Source organism: Lagenorhynchus albirostris, chromosome 15 (assembly GCF_949774975.1).
Source record: "Lagenorhynchus albirostris chromosome 15, mLagAlb1.1, whole genome shotgun sequence".
In the NCBI taxonomy this organism is placed as follows: Eukaryota; Metazoa; Chordata; class Mammalia; order Artiodactyla; family Delphinidae; genus Lagenorhynchus; species Lagenorhynchus albirostris.
Window position 1 is genome coordinate 81663688 of NC_083109.1, and position 18294 is coordinate 81681981.

At 47.3% G+C, this 18294-nt stretch overlaps 1 protein-coding gene across 9 annotated transcripts in view; it reads right to left on the reverse strand.

Moving 5' to 3' along the window:
* Window positions 1-810: 810 nt before the first annotated feature.
* Window positions 811-18294, reverse strand: part of TMEM225B (transmembrane protein 225B) — a 44555-nt gene continuing 27071 nt past the window's right edge. For 2 of the 9 annotated variants that reach the window (XM_060123511.1, XM_060123512.1), the window contains exons 2-7: window positions 13252-13423; window positions 11810-11887; window positions 9332-9542; window positions 8247-8393; window positions 7337-7474; window positions 811-1199 (exon numbers count right to left, since the gene is read on the reverse strand). In XM_060123511.1, the coding sequence (XP_059979494.1) occupies window positions 1027-1199; window positions 7337-7474; window positions 8247-8393; window positions 9332-9542; window positions 11810-11887; window positions 13252-13365 (861 nt within the window). In that variant the 5' untranslated portion in view covers window positions 13366-13423 and the 3' untranslated portion in view covers window positions 811-1026. Of the gene's footprint in view, window positions 1200-7336; window positions 7475-8246; window positions 8394-9331; window positions 9543-11809; window positions 11891-12315; window positions 12989-13222; window positions 13424-18294 lie in introns of those variants that run through there. The other 7 variants (XM_060123518.1, XM_060123514.1, XM_060123516.1 and 4 more) reach the window with 7 other exon arrangements.

An 18294-nucleotide genomic window follows, 5' to 3' on the forward strand; every position in this document is an offset into this window, starting at 1 on the left:
AAAGCATTGTCCCATCATGGAAGAGGTTGATCATCTCATATCAGTTTTCCTAAGCAGATGTTACTCCTTCCAATAGATTCCTTTTCAATAGAAAGGAACTTTATTTCAGTAAAGTTTTCTTGAATTTTAGTTTTAAATACTTGTTCTGTTCCTTTATTTCCATTTTCTTCCTCAGGGACTCCGATTTTACCTATGTTGGACATACACACCTGAAGAACAGGCACTAGGTGTTTTAGTTAGATTGTTTTTAGTATTTTATTACATTTCTCTCCAAAAGGTATCTTGGGAGTTTCTTTCTTATAGGGAGATGATGACAGCCTAGTTCCAGTCTTTTCACTTTCCACCTCACAAAACCCTATAGGAACAATATAGAAGTAGGCATAGAGAAAATCTACAAACTCTCAAATATGTAACGGTGGGCCAGACCACCCTAAACCAGCAGAATGAGTATGGAAAGCCACAACTGGGAGATCAGCATGGCTGGAACAGTGGGGTGGTCATACTCTGTTCAGTTTTTATTTTACAAAACTCACGTCACTTGATCATTTCCTAATATTCCTCCCTCCCTTCCTGCCCTCTAGGCTGCAGGCTGGTGTTTTGTTGTGTTTTGTTTGTTCATTTGTTTGTTTTTTGGCCATGCTGTGTGGCATGTGGGATCTTAGTTCCCCAACCAGGGATCGAACCTGTGCCCCCTGCACTGGAAGCTCAGAGTCTTAACCACTGGACCACCAGGGAAGTCCCCTGTTTGTTTTTTGAGGCATGGATTAACAGACAGTAGTCATCGTTTTATTGAAAACACTTGTCCAAAAAAATCACTCAGAAAGCTCAGAAGAATTCAGAAAACTTTTAACAAATTTCAAACACACGCAAGATAGAATCACTTTGAGTAGGGGAAGTGGAGGGTTAATTTGACACTCAAGAGCCTCATCAAAAGTAGCAGAGACTGGTGGAGGCAGGGGAGCCACACACAGTGACACGTGTGCACTCACACAGCTTGATGAAGGGCAGGGCACAGACTATCTTGGTCTAGATAACTGTTTCCTCCTTCAGCAGCGTCTCCCTCTGTATGGAGCTCAGCTCTCCTCCCAAACTCTCCACGTTTTCCAGGTGCGAGATCTCTTGGGTCTCCTCAGTACTCTGGGAAATGGGCAACAAATGACAGCTAAGGCAGGCTGTTTCTTGAACGAGGCAGATGGCACCTGGGTGACAGCAAAAGTTTGGGTCAGGTGAGAGAGTGTCAAGCTCAGTGCCTGCCCTAGAGGTCGGAAACTCCCTCCTCTGACCTGACTCCCTCTGGTCTGCACCTGCCCTCCTAGTTCTCCCCTCCAATAAAAGGACAAGGCATACAAATAGATGGATAAACTCATGGAACCGTGGCCAGTGCTGGAAGGCATCTTAGCAATTGTCTAACCATTAATAGGTAAGAAAACAAGGTTTCAGAGAGGAAGGTCAAACACAAAGCCCAGGCCTCTTCATGGCCAACTCACTCAAGACCCTCAGTAAGTGAAAGAAAGGAAGAAGAGGATCAATGTTCATAAGAACAAACAGAGATATCTTGAGTGGATAATAAATGTTGTATTACGGCTAAGACAAAGACAAAAGACAACTATTTTCAGCTTTATAGCAGACTAGCTACTCTCCCACTAAACACAACAAAAATTCTAAATATTTCTTCGAAAACCTATTATTTATAAATGCATCATCAAGCTGACATCAGAGTAAGACATTCTTAGATGCCAAAACCATAGTGATAACAGGAATCTGAAGGGTTAAAGCAACCACACAATTAGCCTTCGCCTTGGAGACACGTGCTCAACCCAGGTGACCCTGAGTTTCCATTCTGCTGGCCTTTCAGGACACGGAAAAAATAAAAGGAAAGCCCAGGTCCTGCTCACAGTGGGGAAATCTAATAAGAGTCGGCCACATGAAACTGGAACTGCAAAGTTACCTGCATTGACTGAGATTTCGCAAACACAGGCTAGCTCTTATGTGGGTCTGCAGCTAAACTAACAATACCTAAGCATTTTGGTAGTTCTGCACCCAAGCACCGGGCAGAAGCAAATGCAAATCCTTTTTTGAGGAAACACTTTAAATATAGGCCTCAAATAATTTCCAACAACGACAACAAAAAAATTTTCCAAGGAAAATGAGTTCACAGTCAAAATCCACAGACCATACCAAGAAACAAGGTACCACAGCAAGAGCCTATAGAAACAGCTGTAGAAACAGCAGCAAATATTTCAGTTGTTAAACTTATAAGACACAGAATATAAAATAAGTATGTTTAACATGTATAATAAAAATATATTCAGAGAACATATTTTGAATATGAGGAAAAAAGCATAAAAGTAACAAGATATACAGGAAAATACAACTTCTAGTTATAAAATAGATTAACTGAAATAAAAATTTAATGGCTAGGTTAAATAGACCAGACACAGCTAAAAAGTGAATGGGTAGAGACTTCCCTGGTGGTCCAGTGGTAAACAATCCACCTTGCAATGCAGGGGACGTCGGTTTGATCCCCGCTCAGGGAACTAAGATCCCACATGCCGTGGGGCAACCAAGCCTGCATGCCACAACTACTGAGCTCGCGTGCCTCAACTAGAGCCCGCGTGCCGCAAACCACAGAGCCCACGGCTCTGGAACCGGTGCACTACAACTATAGAGCCCACACGCCCTGGAGCCTGTGCACCACAACTAGAGAAGAGAAAACCCACATGCCACAACTAGAGAGAAGCCCGCGTGCCACAACTAAGGCCCAATGCAGCCAAAAATACATTTAAAAAATAATGATAATAATAAATAAATCTTTTTTAAAAAAGTGAATGGGTAAACTTGAAGATACATCTATATAAGGTATTCACAATGCAGCCCAGAATGACAAAGACAGAAAATATGAAAGAGAAATTAAGACATGCAGGATAGAGTAACAAGGTCTAACAGAAATCTTCCTGGAGTTCCACAAAGGACAAAAAGAAAGGGAAAGAAAATGGGGAGGAGATAAAAATGTTTTACAAATGCTGAAAGATATCACTCCTCAGCTTCAGTTCACACATCAAATCATAACACAAACATCCATACCCTGCAAAATACCAAAAAAAGTCTCAGAGAAAAAAAAGTTGCCTCAAAAAGAATGATATTTTTAAAGAGAGCCAACTTCTCAACAATAAGAACAGAAGTGGGAAAGTAATAGAATAATATCTTGAATGCTGAGAGAATAACTGTTAACTTCAAAATGTATATTCAGCAAAACTAACTTTAATAAACAAAAATGAAAGATAATTTCATACAAACAAAATATGAGACAGTGTATCTCTAACTGACCCTCATTAAAAAAGGCAAAAAAGGGCTTCCCTGGTGGCGCAGTGGTTGGGGGTCCGCCTGCCATGCAGGGGACACGGGTTCGTGCCCCGGTCCGGGATGATCCCACATGCCACGGAGCGCCTGGGCCCGTGAGCCATGGCCGCTGAGCCTGCACGTCCGGAGCCTGTGCTCCGCAACGGGAGAGGCCACAGCAGTGAGAGGCCTGCGTACCAAAAAAAAAAAAAAGGCAAAAAAAAAAAATGAGGGCTTCCCTGGTGGCGCAGTGGTTGAGAATCTGCTTGCTAATGCAGGGGACACGGGTTCGAGCCCTGGTCTGGGAAGATCCCACATGCCGCGGAGCAACTAGGCCCGTGAGCCGCAACTACTGAGCCTGCGCGTCTGGAGCCTGTGCTCCTCAACAAGAGAGGCCGTGGTAGTGAGAGGGCCACACATCCCAATGAAGAGTGGCCCCCGCTTGCTGCAACTAGATAAAGCCCTCGCACAGAAACGAAGACCCAACACAGCCCTAAATAAATAAATAAATAAATAAAATACATTAATTGTCAAAAGTAGAGTCATTATCATTATTAAAAAAATGATATAAATGAACTTATTTACAAAACAGAAACAGACTCACAGACTTAGAGAACAAACTTATGGTTACCAGGAGGGAAGGGTTGAGGGAGGGATAGTTAGGGAGTTTAGGATTGACAGGTACACACTGCTATATCTAAAATAGATAACCAACAAGGACCTACTGTATAGCACAGGGAACTCTGCTCAATATTATGTAACAACCTAAATGGGAAAAGAATTTGAAAAAGCATAGATACATGTATAAATGAATCACTTTGCTGTACACCTGAAACACAACATTGTTAATCAACTATACTCCAATATAAACTAAAAAGTTATTAAAAAATCATTATAAAGGATGTACTTCAGGATAATGATCTTAGATAGAAGGTCTGAGGTTTGATGAGCAGCTAAATTGGTAAATATGTGGGTAAATTTAAACAAGTATTAAATGCATAAAATAATAATAATAATAATGTATAGAATTTTTTTAAAAAACAGAAGAAACCAAAACACTGGACAAAATACCATATAAGTTGGGGGGAGGGGCCTTGAATTATTTATGAAGAGAATAAATATGCTGATTAACTAAGCATGTTAAAATGTCAAGAGTAACTATGACACAAATGAAAACAGACCGTATAATTTCCAAACTAACGAGGGAGGAAATGTAATGAGAATTATATACATAAAATTCAATCAACCCAAAGCAAGGCAAGTGAGGTAGAGGGTGGGGAGCAGAAAAAACTGAAAGCACAAACTAAGGTGGTCGAAAAACTACAAATATATCAGTAGTCACAACAAATGTAAATCAACTAAATGCTCCAGATAAAAGACAAAGGTATAATAAGACTAGATGAAAAAAATCCAATCATAAGCTATCTATAAGAGACATCCAAAACGTGAAGACAGAGACAGGTTTAAAGTAAAAGACGTAACAGGCAAATAATAACCTAAAGAATGTAGAGGTAGTTATAGTAATATCAGATAAAACAGACTTTACAACAAAAAGCATTATAAGAAATAAAAAGTATCACAGCATGATGATAAAAAGTTCAATCCACTAGTAAAATATAGCAATTTTAAATCAAGGTTTAAACAAGATAATAAAAAAGCTTGATGTAATGTTTATAGATAAAAGGTTGCATTCACCATGAGACATGAAAACGGACCTCAGACTAGGCTATAAAGCAAGTTAATAAATCTGAAAATATTAGGACTATATAAACCATGATCTCTCATCAAATTGAAACTAAGTTAAAATCATTATCACCAAGATACAATAAAAATTCTATGCTTAGAAATTTAAAAGTATATTTTTAAATAATTCACGGATCAAAGAAAAAATCATAAGGGGAACAAGAAAATATCTGAAATCAAACAACAACAAAAGATATTACACATCAAAATGAGAGCTGCAAATAAAGATGCAATTCTTAGAGGGCAGCTGAAGCTTTAAATGCCTACTTAGAAAAGAAGAAATAATCAATGAGCTTAGATCCTGATTTAGGAAGCTGAAAAAGGAACAGCAGAATAAATACACAAAAAAGTAGTAGGGAGGGAAGTTCAAAATAAGAAGCAAAAAGTAATTAAATAGAAAACAAACAAGGTTTGTTTTCAAGAAAGCTAAGATGCTGGTTTTTTGAAAACACTAAAAAAAACCTGATAAACCTCTAACAAACATAGTAATGAAAAAAGAGAAAATTAGGTGTGAAAGAAGTACATAACTACAGCGACTTCCCTGGTGGCGCAGTGGTTAAGAATCCACCTGCCAATGCAGGGGACACGGTTCGATCCCTGGTCCGGGAGGATCCCACATGCCACCGAGCAACTAAGCCCATGCGCCACAACTACTGAGCCTGAGCACTAAAGTCCGCGAGCCCCAACTACTGAAGCCCCCGTGCTGCAACTACTGAAGCTCGCACACCTAGACCCCATGCTCCACAACAAGAGAAGCCACCGCAATGAGAAGCCCACGCACCACAACGAAGAGTAGCCCCCTCTCACCACAACTAGAGAAAGCCCGCGCACAGCAATGAAGACGCAACGCAGCCAAAAAAAATTTTTTTTAAAGTACATAACTACAGATGCAGCACAAATTAAAAGTTAAAACAGAAAACATTGAGTAATTTTATGTCAATAAAATTTAAAACTTAGATAAAATGTATAAACTTAGAGAAATATATAAATTACCAAAACTGACTCAAGAAGAAATAAAATATCTGAATAGTCCTATAATCATGAAAGAAACTCAGTCATAAACTTAAAATTCTCCCATAGAGAAATGCCATGCTTCTACAGGAAAGCTTAGTTATACAATTAAATAATCAAGGTGGTAAAAATGAATGAAGCTTAGTTCCTCATATTAACATGGAGGAATCTCAAGATTATGCTGATCAAACATAGCAAACTCCAGAAGGAAAAACACAGTTTGATTACATTCATATTAAGCTTTAAAGCATGCAAAACTAAATAGTACCTTGTTTAAGGATATATATGTGTAGTAAACATGATTGGCATAAATTTCTGAAGAATTGAATCCAGAGGGGAGAGAAGAGGAAGTGACCAGGAACAGCCACATGGTAGAGGGGGGAAGACTTCAAAGATATTGAATACTTAATGTTCTAACATGTTTCGTTAATTTTGACAAACCCATTTTTTTTTCACATTTTAAAATCTCTGAAATGAGGATGTACCTTACAAGCTCTAGCACCTTAGAATTATACTTGGTATCAATTTTTCTTTCTCAGTGGTACATAAAATAAGGGTGTAACTTATAAACGATGGATTCGACAAAACGTGGCTAGTTCTCAAGCTATATGGTGGAAATATGGGTGTACAGTTTATTTACAATTACTTGTATCTTACAGATATACTATAAACATTCTTTGTTATATATTCAATGTATAATAAAATCAAGTTAAAATAGGTTCTGATCATGGGTCAGGTTAAAATAGTGGGAAGAAGATTAGGAGTAGGGACAAAATTAGATGGGATTAAGAATTTCGATGATGACGGTTGGTAAAGAAAAAGCGACTGAGTGAGGAATAAGATCACAGATTTCAAGATAAAGAGACAGGAATAGAAAGCCTTAGGAACCGGGATGGTGGTAAGGGAGAGTATGAAAGTGTGCAAGTTTGGTTCTAAAGTCAAGGAGCATAAGAATGGGGAGGACGAGGGTGGGGGACAGGGCTGAGGCCCTAAAGCAGTGCTGTCCAGTAGAAACTTCTGCATCCGCACCGTCCAATGTGGAAGCCACTAGGCACATAATAATGTGGTTTTTGAACATGTGAAATGTGGCTGGCGTGACTGAGGAACTCAATTTCTAACTTGATTTCATTTTAATTAAATAGCCACAAGTGACTACGGTTTTGAACAGCACAGCTCTAGAGCGTCCACAGCTCCTGAATCCAGACAGAGGGCAGGGAGAGGGCACCAGCCCTGGGACACTCACCAGCCACTAGGAACAGAAGGATGCTAAAGCCCAGGACGTAGTAAGGCCACTGCACGAAGAACTGCGGGGGGCTGGGCTTCATCCGCAGACTCCGGATCTCCAGGGCATGCAGCAACAAGGCCAGGAAGGCACAGGCCCCTGTGGGTCACAGGGCGGCAGCCTTGCTCTCCTCCCGTGGCTCCCACCTCCACTCCTCCACTCTAGCCTTCCTACACCTGTGGCTCCTGCCCGCACCCTTGCCCCTTCAGAGCCAATAACCTCCACCCCACATGCCTGTCTCGCCCTCCTTCCCAACTCATCTTAAAGCCCATGTGCCTCACCTCCCAGGGGCCCCATGATCAGAAATCCCCTTCCCGGGTACCCTCTGTGCCTGTGCTCTTGGCTGACTCCAGATGGGGCCCCCTGGGTGTGACGCTTTGGATGAAACTCAACCTGATTTTCCCACTGTGAGCGTTCCACCTCCTCCATCTGATGGGAGCCTCCCAGGGTAGGGCCTTGGTCAGCCTTTTAAAGTCAAAAGGTTCCAGAGGGCAGAGATGATCTCTTCCATTCATTCATCCAAGAAACATTTGTATTTCATTTATATTCTATATTTCAATTCTATTATAACCCTGTACCAGATTCTATGACAGTTGCTGGGATAGAGATTATGGGGAAAAGACCCCCAGACAGATGACACCAAGCCAAGGCTGTGAGGACTGTGTCCGCTGGGAGTGCAGTTAGGATGAGCCCCAAAGCGGGGGAATCACAAACCCTGAGGGGGCGGGTTGGGGTGGGCTACCTCATTGAGAGGGCAGTGGAGGAGAGGGGCCCTAAAAAATCCCCTCTCCAGAGACCACCCACCCCCCATCTCCTGCCGTCTCCCCAGATCCCCCACCCACAAGGCTGGGGCCCGCCTGCTGCTCCCCACCTGTGAGGAAGCTGATGAAGGCTGACACGAGATTGTGCTTCCGGGTCCTCGGAAAGAGCCGAGATGCAAAGGACACCATGACGATGGTGGTGAGGAAAGACAAGATGACAGCGGACAGCAGGAAAACACGGCCCACGATGATGTAAACTGCAGGGGAGGGAGGGAGAGCGGGCTGGCGCCGGGCACCCTGGCCCAGAGGGCAGAGCCCTGCAGCGCCCGGGCAGGGGTGGCCCCGGAGCTGGGTCGCCATCAGGTCCCAAAGCGTGGCCTGGGACCAAGGCTCCGACCCGACTGCTTTGCCCCCAAGCATGCCCTGGGCCCACCATCTTGTTCCCCATGACATGAAAAAAAAGTTAGATGGGCAATTTCAGACACTGAAATTATTAACCAATTCTTAACAAATACTGTTACATGAATCTGGTTGTATCAAAGCGTAGGGGAAAACCATGTATTGTTTGGGGAAAAACGGTGGCTTTAATAAACAACATAAAATGAAACTGTCGTGATAAAATTTGTTGCATGTGGAAATGTGAAGAACTGCATCCGCACTGGTCACACTGAAAGAGTCACTGGTGGAAAATCAGAACTCTGTGAGGTCAGGATATTCTGAACTCTGCAAGGGAGCCCCTCACACCCCTATTTAATTATCCACGTTAACAGCAGTAGTGAAACAGACCGAGGATCGAGGGGAATTCATTCTCCTACTGTTGGCATGATTCAGACCTTGTTAAGGTGAGTCTGTATGACCTCCTGAGCGTGCAGAGGTGAGCGGCTGGGGGAGGGACAAAGAGACAAAGGTGTTGAAGACCCAGATATCCTAGAACCTACCCTGGGATTAAACCAGTGGTTCTCTAGCAAGGGCAGTACTGCCCCCACAGGGGATGTCTGGCAATCCCAGGAGGTAACAGTGGGCATCACAACTAGCGGGGGGCGGGGGGGGGGTGGCGCTAATGGACTCTAGTGAGGAGAAGGCAGGGGCGAATTCAGTTCTGTCCTAGCTGCCCCCACCAGTCCTCTGTCACCCCCCAATGCCCACGCTGGTCCCGTCTCCCAAGCCCCCATCCCCGCCTCCATTTCCCCCATACCGGGTAAGGGTCGTGGCTTCCAGCACTTGATATGGAAGCAGTTCTCAAAGAGGCCACTGAAAAACACTTCCTGGGACTCCTCGTTCACCAGACGAACCCAGAAGGGGAAGATGGAGACCAGCAGTATAAGCAGGTAGCCCAGGGAGGTCAAGGCAGGGGCTATGGCCCAGGTGAACCCCTTCATGTCTTTGTCCTCTAATGTCAGCATCACCTGTGGAGGGGAACAATGAAGGGGGGGTCCTCACGCAGCACGGGGTGAAGGAGATGATGCCCGTGGACATGTTAGCACACGTGAGGCTCGAGAAATGTTGATTTCTTTGCCTTGATTAAACTTACAGCCTTACAGACCTCTTCAGTAGGCCTAAACAATGCATAAAACATTTTCTTCCACTAATTCACTGGGCAATCTTGAGCGTGTGGGGTCCCTTCTTTGAGCCTCAATTTCCACCTCTGTAAAATGTCCACCTCTCCCAGATCTAAAGTTCTAACCTCTCAGTTCTGTTGACACCCACCCACTGGCCACAGAAGAACCTCTCCAGTCAGCTGTCAGCTACTATGTGCCTTTTGAGATTTCAGAATGAGGACCAGGGCAGAGATTAAAACCAGGGCCTGAAGTGCCTTTGCTCAGTGACTGGCCTTTTCTCAGGACCTGGGGTATAGACGGACAGGGGTCCACCTGGCCTGGAGGAGCCCTCTGCTGAAAAATGAGCAGAAAATATGCACACAGAAAGTTTTAAAAATAGTTTTAGAGTTTCACAGACCCTCCTGAAGCCCTAGGTACCCTCTAGGCCTGGAGGTCAAGACCCTCAGTTAAGGATCCCTCATAACTTCTCCATCACCACCAGCTGTCATTAAGGATGTCTTCTTGGAAGGAGCACCTGTGATGTGGAAGCTAAGTGCCGACAGCTGGATTTGGTTCTGGACGCCCGTGACTGTGTCCCAGCTTTATCACTTGCTGGCTGGGTAACCTCGGGGAACTGGCTAAAACTCTCAGGACCTTGGGTCCCCATTTGGAAAAAAGAGGAAATAACACCTGCCTAGTAAGGTCCTTGCCAGGGCCAAGTGAAATGCTGCCAACAATGTGTCAAGCACAGTGCTTAGGGCCCAGGCGTTTGGTTAAAGTTGGAGGGTGAGGGGCCACCAACTTCTCCTAAAATGCAAGCATTCCTGAGGGAAATTCACATCCACCACCCAAGGGCAAATGTATTCAACTAGTCTGCTTTCCTCTCCAGGCTGGCAGGGGAAGGAGAGGGGCGGTTGGAAGCCTGGGTGTGGCAGGCAGGGCGGGCCCTGTCCAGGTGGCCCCCAATGACCCTGGCCACACGGCGGTGCAGAATGGTGACATCAGGGGGTGAGAGACAGGACATGGGAGGTGGAGGACACCCCAAGACAACAGCCCTTCTTTCCAAGTCATGCCCAGAGCCAGGCCTGGAGGCTCCTGCCTAAGCAGACTGCCTGGCAGCACCAAGCTTCGCAGCTGCGCACTGCTGTGCGCAAGACAAGGCCCTCGGAGTGAGGGGTTTCCCTCTCCTCTCCGCCCCTGTGTGTGCCCACACGCTGGGGCCCCTCCACGCTCCCCATGCGGATGCCCCTCTCACTGCAGCCGGGGGAAAGGAGTGTCTGAGGCTTTGAGATCTGCTGATCACCACAGCAGAACAAGCCTGATGGTAGAGGGCAGAGGAAATCTGCTGTCTATAAAAGGGTTAACAACTGTTAACCTCCGACTGCTGTCAGAGTGCTTGGAAACTTTCTAAAGCACTCTCTCCTCTTTCTGTTGTTCATTATTTTCTTTTTTTCAGGTCTTCCCCCCTGAAAAATTTATCCTGCTGTCTCTGCAAAGCTTCCCTTTCGATCTTCCCTCCACCCTCTGGCCAGTACTGATGAGTCACCTGAACTTCAGGGCCTCGGTGTCCTCTAAGAGGATGAAGACCAGAGAGCCTTGAGTCCTGGCTCTAAAGCTCTCCAGGTAGGAGTCATGGCGGCATCTTGACCCCCATCCTCTGGATGGAATAGAGAACCCTGGACATTTTCCGTTGATGGTCTGAGCCCCTTCCTGCCCCCCCGCCCCCACAATGAACCTCAACGTGTCTAAAGCTGAGCTCGGTGTCTTCCCTATTTTAGTCACCCTCTCCTTTCCCCACGCTCTAGCCTGGAGCTCCTGCCGGCTTCTCCATTTCTCCCACACTTCCACCTCCTCAGCATTCCTCACCTTCTCAGCTTTTCTTTCATAAAGTTTCCCACGCACCCAGCCTCCTGCCTCCACACCCGCCATGTCTCCCTTCATTCCCAGAACACCACAGTCACGCCAAGCACCTCCAGCCTTTCCCAGGGGAGGGGGGTGCGGTGCCCTCACTTCACCTCTAGACCTTTTAAATCCCACATCTTCTGCAAAGCTCACCTTGGTCCTGTCCACTCCATGGACCCTCCCAGCCACCAGCCATTAACCATTCATTCCACAAAAGTGCACTGTGTACTTACTGGGCGCCCCATGCCCAGCTTAGGCCAATGGGGAGAATCAGGGATGAAAAAAGACAGGAACTCGCAGGCTCTTGGTAACTACTGGGGAGAAGAGACACATAAACTTGTCACGCGGGACAGCGCTTTCCCTCCCCCCTCTCCCCCCCCCGGGGTGACTGAGAGGCAGGAGCCACCTCCTAGCTGTCTGTCCCCTTGCCCACCCCAGGCTGCTCTCCAGTGAGGGGGACCTTGTGGGCCTTTCTCCGGGGATAGGCCAGCGTCCTGCATGGAGCAGCCCTCAGTGCTGGCTCTGGACGACTGTGCACCAGGGATATACAATTGGGGGACACACTGATATGAGCCAGACTCAAAGGACCATAGACATGTTCATGTAAAGGGGGATTTGGAGAACCCTTTGTACTGATGCGGAAACAGCTGGAAAGAAGAATGGACTGGTCCAGGATCCCAGGCTCAGTCAGAGTGGAGGCAGGGACCACAGTCCTGCACAGCTGCCCCTCCCTCCTCACCTCTTCACTAGTCGCCACTGGCCAGCAGTTCAGTTCGGGATTCCCAAAAGTGGGGGTCAGGGAGAGAGAATGGGGGGAACAGAAAACTACCAACTTTATACTTTGCCAAGGGCATTCAAAACAAAGCAAAACTACTGCCATCTACTCTCACCAATTGTTTTCATTATTATTTTGAAAAGGACCTATGGCACTGTAAAGTAGAAGAGCTGCGTGCTCCGCGGGGCCCGGGTTCCCGCTGGCAGGGTCTCCCTGAGCCATCGCGCCCAGCCCGAGGGCAGCCCTGTCACCGGCCCAGGCCCTGCGCATGCCAGGGACAGATGAGGACTACATAGGGCGAAGAACGAGAGGAGCAACATAGAGCGCATCTCAGGCTGGACCGGGAAGAGACCAGGAGGGAACCATCTGGGCCGCGAGGAGCCTCACTCCCCACTTTTCCCGCCAGTAATTTGAGGCTACTTGGAATGCAGACTAGCTTAGGTTCCGCCAGAGGTTCCTTCCTGCTGACCACCCTCCACCCTTCCGTGGCCCCAAAGCCCCAGTGACATTTTCCAGACCCAAAGATGGGTGCTGACCTGGCCATCAGCCCCCAGATCCAGCCCCGCGGGTCCCAACAGCCGGCCGGTAATGTTTGGGGTTTGGGGGGCCTCTTCCTCTTCCTCGCCCTCCCCCTCCCAACCCGTGACTCCACCTCCGCTCGCCACCGCCCCCCACCCCATTGTTTCCCGTCCCTCTGCCGAGGCACCGTTGGGGTCTCCCAGTCTCCCAGTCTCCCGGGCGGGGCTTCCCTCCAGGCGGCCCGCGGTCCGGACCTTCCGTTGGCCCCCGAGGCCGGGCGAGGGTCTGCTCCGTCTCCCGGCAGAGCCCACCGAGCCCTCGGGGCCCTGCAGGGGAGGGCGGGGGTTCTCACCTCTCGGCCCGCCGCCGCCCGCCGCTCACCTGGCCCTCGGCTGGGGAAACCTGGCCTCCGGGGTGGTCCGCAGTCCCGGAACAGAGTGGGGGCTGGAGCAACCTTAAGTCCGCGGATCTGAATTCGGATTCCAGCTCTGCCATCACCAGCAGGATGACCTTGGGTGAGTTACTTCTCCTTCCTGGGTATCAGTTTTCTCATCTGTGAAACGGGAATGATAATAGTAACTCCCCCCGTGAGATGGCTGGAAGTGCCTGGAAGACACTTCGCTGTGGACTCCGCAGAGAGGCAGCGCTACACAAACAGCAGCCTGGACCGCGAGCCTGGAAGAAGCCAGAGTTTCCTGACTACCCAAGGCCCTGCCAGTTCGCTCCCCTTCCCCAAGACCCTCGCTCACCCCCCTCCCCCACTCCCAGGCCCTCCCTCGCCCTTGCCCTGCGCATGCGTTCTGATCGCCTTCAGCCCCCCACCCCCCTCCGCCCCTGGCCCTCACATTCCTCCGCTCTTCTCTGCCCTCGCGTCTTAAGGCTGACTGCACCTCTCACCACGTGGGCTGGTTTTAAACTTTTAAACTTAGGCTCTTCCGAGACAGGCACTCTGGCTCCTGGCCCTGGGGGTGGGGCTGGGGGGCCGGTTCGAGTGGCAAGAGCGGCCACACTTGGAGCCGGATAAGTCACCAGCCCCCCCTTGCTTTGAGTCTACGCCCACCAAGGAAACGCATATGTAACTCCTAAGATTTTAAAAAGCCAGGACCATGTCTGCCACCTCCTCACACCTCTTCACTAGGGCCAGCACATATTCAAAGACAACAGGAAGGGATGAGAGCTGATGAACCACTAATTTATTGAATCACCTATCATGGGAGAGGCATAGCAAAGGCCCTTTTACTAATCAGGATTCTATCTGTCCTAAGGTTCAGCCCCAGATTTGTAAGCGCTCAGGCAAGACAGGGTCTTTATTGGCTTAGCTGGGGCAGGGCAGAGTACAGCTGGGGAGGCCTGGAGCCAGGCCAGGGAGACCCCCTCTGCCCTGATCTCAGACAGATGGTTTTGATCCCCTCCACCCCATAGGCTCTCATCCTCCAGGCGGCAGGGGACACAGTCAACTTCCAGACTCACATCCTCACATTTAGCCACCTGAGGGAAAAAGAATATCTTCTTCACCCTATTCCCACCCCTACTTGGTTGGAAATTTCCCAGGGAAGCATTCTGATTGGCTCAGCTCTGGTCAAAAGCTCATTCCACTCTGGCCAAAGAAGATGACTCAGCTGTGCCCCACAGAGGCCAGGCAGGTAGGATCATCTAAGAAGCCGGCGATTTGGACCACTTATCTGGAGCAGCATACAAACTTTCTAAAAGGAAGTGAACACCTTTAGAACACCTTTCTAAAAGATGTTCTCAGAAGAAGGGAGAAGTTATGGCAGACCGTGACAGCATCGTCATACTTTCTTACACATCAAATCCAAATCATGGGCATTATTATACCCAGGCTGCAGATGAAAAAACTGAGTTTCAGGTTAAGAACATGCCCAAACTATCACGTGGATGGTTGCTAAAGGATCATGGATGATTACTAAAAACATTAGGCTGTAAAGGAACAGATTCTTCACATGGTGCTGGAGTTTATCGTCCTCACAAATTACTAACTGCAAAAGGAAAACATCTTTACATAGGAGAAATCTAGCAGTCACTACCTTAAACAAGTGAACAAACAGCACTACTTGGGGTGGAATAATCTGACATCGTGTGCCTCTTGAGGTGATAGCAGTATGAAGGAGACATCACCTGTGAGGTATTCACAGGTGTGTGTCATCAAGCCTCTAAACCTCTTTTCAGTTAAGAGAAAATACAGGGGGGCGAGAAGGAAGCTAAATACCACCGGAGTAAAACAAGGAAATCAATTTTGTAGAAAATTATAAAGGATAACTCTTCTTGACTCCTCCAAAAGTCACTGTCATTAAAAAAAAAAAAAGTGGAACTATTCTAGATTAAAAGAAACTAAAGAGATATAAAGCCAAATGTAATGTGACCCTTGATTTTTTTTTCTGATTTGAAATAATCTAACTATAAAACACATTCTTGGGGCAACTAGGGAAAATCTAAATACAGAGTCCATTTTAGATGGTATTATGGAATTAAATTATTTTTCTTAGGTATGTTAATATTGTTGTGATTATGTAGGAGAATGACCTTACTCTTAGGAGACACATGCCATAGTATTTAGGGTGAAGGTTATATCTGAGCTTACTTTCAAATGATTCAGAAAAAAAGCATATAGATAGAAAGCAAATATGGAAAAATGTTAATACTGTCCATCTAAGTGGAGGATATATAGGGTGTTCATTATTCTATTCTTTCAAGTTTTCTGTATATAAATCAGACAAAAAAATCAGAAAAAATAAAAAGAGACCTTGTCTAAGAACACAAACAGCTGGAAACTGAACCCGGGTTTATCACTCAGCCACTCAACACAAGTGCTTTCTCTAATGACAGAGGCCAGGATAGGTGAACATGGTCCCTGCCCTCATCGAGCTTGCAGCAAGCGCAGAAGACAGGCAACTGAATAAATCATTTTTTTAAAGTGTGCTCGGTGCACAAAAAGTATAGCATGCTACGGCAATTGCAGAACGCGAATAATTCAGTCCAAAGGAAGACCTGCCAAGAAGGCCCTTCTAGACAGAATCTTACTCCCAAAAAGGGATTGCAATGTGCAAAGACTTTTACCTGCTCTACAGCAAGAAACACTGTACATTATACTTTGCACACATGCTCCCTTGTGCACAAACAGAACAAAAGTCTGACCTACCTTTGTGATGGATGTTTTCTACTCCGTTCTAGTTCTGCCTACTTTTTCCTTTTACCCTTTGCTACTCTCAACTCATTACAATAAATTAATGTTAAGACCCCCTAGTGGCTCTTTACCTACATTTGAAAAATACTGTGTTCAAGGACCCAGTGAATTTCAGAATGACTGGGAGAAGGGGAGGCCACAGAGGGCTGGAGAAGTCAGTGGGCAGAGCTGGGATTTGAAGGTCTTGTTGATTTCATTCTGAGGGCCATGACGGGCCTTTGGTGGGATTAAAGCAGTCCATGTGGGTGCCACTGCCAAAATTCAACTTCCTCCTCCTCCTGTCTCCCTGAGAAATGAACTATTTCCTGCCATATCAATAAACAAAGGATGTCACAGTTGTCAACGACTGCAGCCCTCCAACGTGAGCTGAGGAAACTCAGGGCTGAAAAGAACACCTGCCACCTAGCAGCCATCAGACTGCGGCCACTCCCTGTGGTGAACCCTGAGGAAACCCAGGATGTGTCAGGCTACTGGCCCCAGATAACTGAGGTGCACAGCAAATGAATGATTTCAGTGAGCCAAGACTCTTGCATCTTCCCATACATAGAAAAGCGCTAAATTCCTTGAGATATCTGGTTTTCTTTAACAATAATCTGGAGCAATTTCTCAGAGTTATCTGAAACGCTGTCCCCCCGGGGCTGCAGTCCCTATTTTGCCCCAAATAAAACTTAACTCGCAGCTCTCACGTTGTACTTCTTTTTTTTTAAGTCAAGATCCCCATTGCCCAAAGACTCCTACCCCTTCAACCGGAGCATAGGAAATGCCTCTCACCCAGGGGGCCCAAGGCTGTGTTCAAAGTATGGCTTGGGACTGCCAGACCAGCCCCTCCCAGGACTGAATATTTTAGAAAGTGTGTATAAGCTTAGGTCATAGTCTCCTCTGGAAGCATTTTCATGTTTTCCCAGGTCTAGGGTAGGGGGACAGGCAAGGGAAGAGGGAACTGTCTGCTGGAAAAGTAGGTAGAGAGCCCATGAGCTGGGGCTGGAGTCTTCAGTTCTGACTCGCCCAGGCTCTGTGCTTTCCTTGGTCCCAAGCTCCAAAGGGAAAATCCAAAGTTACCCAAACCAGAGCTTTACTGCACAGGACAGAACCAGAACCCAGCAATGAGCAGGCCCTGAGGGCGCCCACCCAATAGCTGGCTCCACCCCCAGCACAACAGTCCCTCCCACCGCTCCTTCCACCTGGCCTGGGACACCCAGTCTGTCTCCTCTCACACAGGCCCCGGAGTCTCTCCATACTCCCAGCCCAGCCCTCTTGCCAGCCCTCAGTGCCTAAGCCACCAGATCCTGTGTGATCTCTTTGTGTCCTCTTAGCACCTGTGAAGCATTGATAACTTACTTCTACTGTATAGATTTTCAACCTTGGCTGCACATTAGAATTACTTGGGAGCTTACAAAACACCAAAGTCCAGGCCATACCCCATACCAAATGTACACAACCTCAGAGACTGAGGCTCCAGTGCTTTGAAAGCTCTCCAGGTGATTCCAGTAGGCAACCCAAGCTAAGAATCTCTGCTCTACTGGGTCCTGCTGCAGCTAGGAGCCATTGGCGGTGGGGGGGGGGGGGAATGAGGTCACGATGGGTTCGGGTGATCCACCCTCCTGGTTTGCAGAGGACTGAGCATTTTACTGGATGTGGGATGTCCGATGTTAAGGCTGGGGAAGTCCTGGCAAACTGGTATGAGCTGGTCACCCTCGTGTTCACCTGAGCTCTAACGGCTTGATGAACTACTCTGTCCACTAGTAATATTTGTGCCTAAAGAACCAGAGCCCTGCTTGAGTGCTTTTGATACTGCTAGGCAAACTCTTTTCTCCCCTCTCCTGGCCTCCAGGGACACCTCCGCTCTTGCAGCCTGGCACGTGACCCCACACACTTACCTTGTCCTGGGGTGCCCTTCTCGGCCAGTCAGAATCCGACCTGGCCTTCAGACCCCACTCATCAAGCCCTGCCTTATTCCAGAAGCTTCTCAGACCCCATAGAAGGAAAGGGCCCTTTCTGTGGTATAAGGGGTGGAAGGGACTCGAAGAGGGTTACATGCCAGATGGAGTAAGTGGGCCCACTGGCTGAGGGCTCAGACCTGGCCTCACAGAGTCTACTCAGGGTGTCCAGATGGCAAGGTGACCCTTGTGTAGTGCGATAATCACCTACAGGAACAGGGGAGGAAGGTGGGGGAGTGCAGAGAAGCGTGGAGACAAACAGGAAGACTTTGGCTTCCAGTAAAC